The sequence below is a fragment of the Antrostomus carolinensis genome, unplaced genomic scaffold, assembly GCF_000700745.2.
Source record: "Antrostomus carolinensis isolate BGI_N321 unplaced genomic scaffold, ASM70074v2 scaffold52603, whole genome shotgun sequence".
Classification (NCBI taxonomy): domain Eukaryota; kingdom Metazoa; phylum Chordata; class Aves; order Caprimulgiformes; family Caprimulgidae; genus Antrostomus; species Antrostomus carolinensis.
The window spans coordinates 1-1,919 of record NW_010308318.1 but is presented as its reverse complement, the minus strand read 5'-3'; the positions used below and the strand labels follow the sequence as shown (position 1 = coordinate 1,919).

Sequence of the window (1,919 nt, the reverse complement as noted above, 5' to 3'; positions counted from 1 at the left end):
TTCTGGTTTTGAAGTCTACAGCAGCATGTTTTGCTTTTTAAACACAGCCACTTGCCTTATCTTCTCGAGGGCATTAATTTAATAAAAAAACATGTCAGATCAAGTAGGCAGTTGCTCCAATTATGGAGCAATTTAATACACTGGCTTTCTACCACTCCACAACCTGCTTCAAGTTAGCCATCTAGAACATGGCAAACTAGTCAGGTTACAGTTGGGAACTACAACTTCTGGACAACTCCAAAAGTTGTATTATTAGTTTGGTGCTCAGGATCTACCCTGTCCTTAGACATTCTCCAGGACATGCCTGCAGTTACAGTCTAATGTAACCCCTAGAGTTCAGCATAAAGGGCATTTTCCCAACTCAGGTACTAGCAAAAAAAAAAAAAAAAAAAAAAAGTGTGAGGGGGAAATGCATTTTAATTATTTTATTTTTCTTAAATATAATAGAACCTTCTAGAATTTTTCCAGAAACAGAAACATTAAAAAATTATACTTTATTACAAATGGTAAACTCAGAGTGCTAAAAAAAAGCCTCTTATTTACAAACAATACTGGGCAGTGCCCAAATAAACAACATAAAAATAACTTACAAAGTCATGAAGTAGTTTATTGACATTAATCAACTTTCATAAAATAAAATAAAAAAAGATATGTACATACACAATTTACTTGAAGGCAGGCAGAATAGTTCTTTTTTTTGTTTGTTTATCAGCCTCCCACAAACCTCCCTCCCACTTTTTTTTTTTTCTCTTAAGTAATACTACATAAAGCAATCTACAGTTTCTATTGCAGTTTAACCTTTAATACTGAATGATCATCGAATGTTAGGTCCATGCAGGTCTTGGTCAATGTTAAACGAAGATCTGACATCTCATCTGAGCAAGGAACAGCACTTCTCAGAGCGGTGCTGGCCACTTCACCACCAACTCGAGCTGAAGGCTCGCCAGTCTTTCCACACATGCGCTTTGCAGAGCACAGGCAGGATTCAGCCTTTCAGCTTTTCCCATCAGCTTTATGCATCTGCCACTTTGGGGGTTTTCTTTTGTTGTTTGTTTTAGTTATACCACAATATCACAGTTCTCATTTAAGACAGTCTCTTCAAAACGTTTGCAACTGCTGTGTTAGCATTAGCTGGCACCCACTGTTGACATGGTTCATGACCTTCTGCTTAAGCTGTGCAACCTGTTCTCTGAGCATGTTGGCAGTGGATGCCAGCTCTGAGTTCTGGGCTTTCAAAGTTTTCACTTTTTCTTCCAACCTGGCAATCCTTTCCAACTTCCTTTTCCGGCATTTGGATGCCGCAATTCTGTTTCTCATGCGTTTTCTCTCGGCTTTGATTCTCTCCTGTGACTCCATGTCAATAGGGGACAGGGGAGGAGTTTCCCCTGGCATTTCAGGTACAGTCTGAGGCTCTTCTTTCAGAGCCTGAAGCCTGGGATGCTGCACCGGCATCTGGGGGTTTATGTGATGCTGAGGTGCGTAGCCCATGTTGTTTGCGTTGTAGTTCGGTGCAGAGTTGAGCGCGTTGGGGTTGAAGTTGCTGAGGTTGGCGTACACCGGGGGCTCGCTGTGCAAATTCGTATTGAAACTACTGTTGCCGGCCATGGAGGACACAGGTGCCATGCCGCTGTTAACAGGTTGAGGGGCGGAGGTGACGCTGGGCATGGTGTTCTGGTTGTGCAGTTCCGCCAGGGCTCTCACAAAGCCTTCCGCGAACCCCTCTTGCTCGTCGGTCACATTTTTGGGGCAGAGGAACTGCGTCGGGGTCGGCGTGGTGGTAATTAACCCGTTGCTGGACTGGATGATGAGCCGCTCCAGTTCCGGCGAGGCCAGTTTCAGGAGTCCCACGTCGGGGGAGGTGAGGATGTCGGCGTTCTTGTTCCTCAGGTGCGGCTTCAGGTTGCTGGATGGGTCGGACA

General features: G+C 44.3%; 1 protein-coding gene across 1 annotated transcript; it reads right to left on the bottom strand.

Moving 5' to 3' along the window:
- Window positions 1-410: 410 nt before the first annotated feature.
- JUN (Jun proto-oncogene, AP-1 transcription factor subunit) lies at window positions 411-1,914 on the bottom strand (the record flags this gene model as incomplete). The annotated part of the gene is made up of 1 exon (XM_010165711.1): window positions 411-1,914. A coding segment is annotated over one exon (816 nt), but the record flags the coding sequence as incomplete, so codon positions are not given.
- Between the last annotated feature and the right edge of the window lie 5 nt (window positions 1,915-1,919).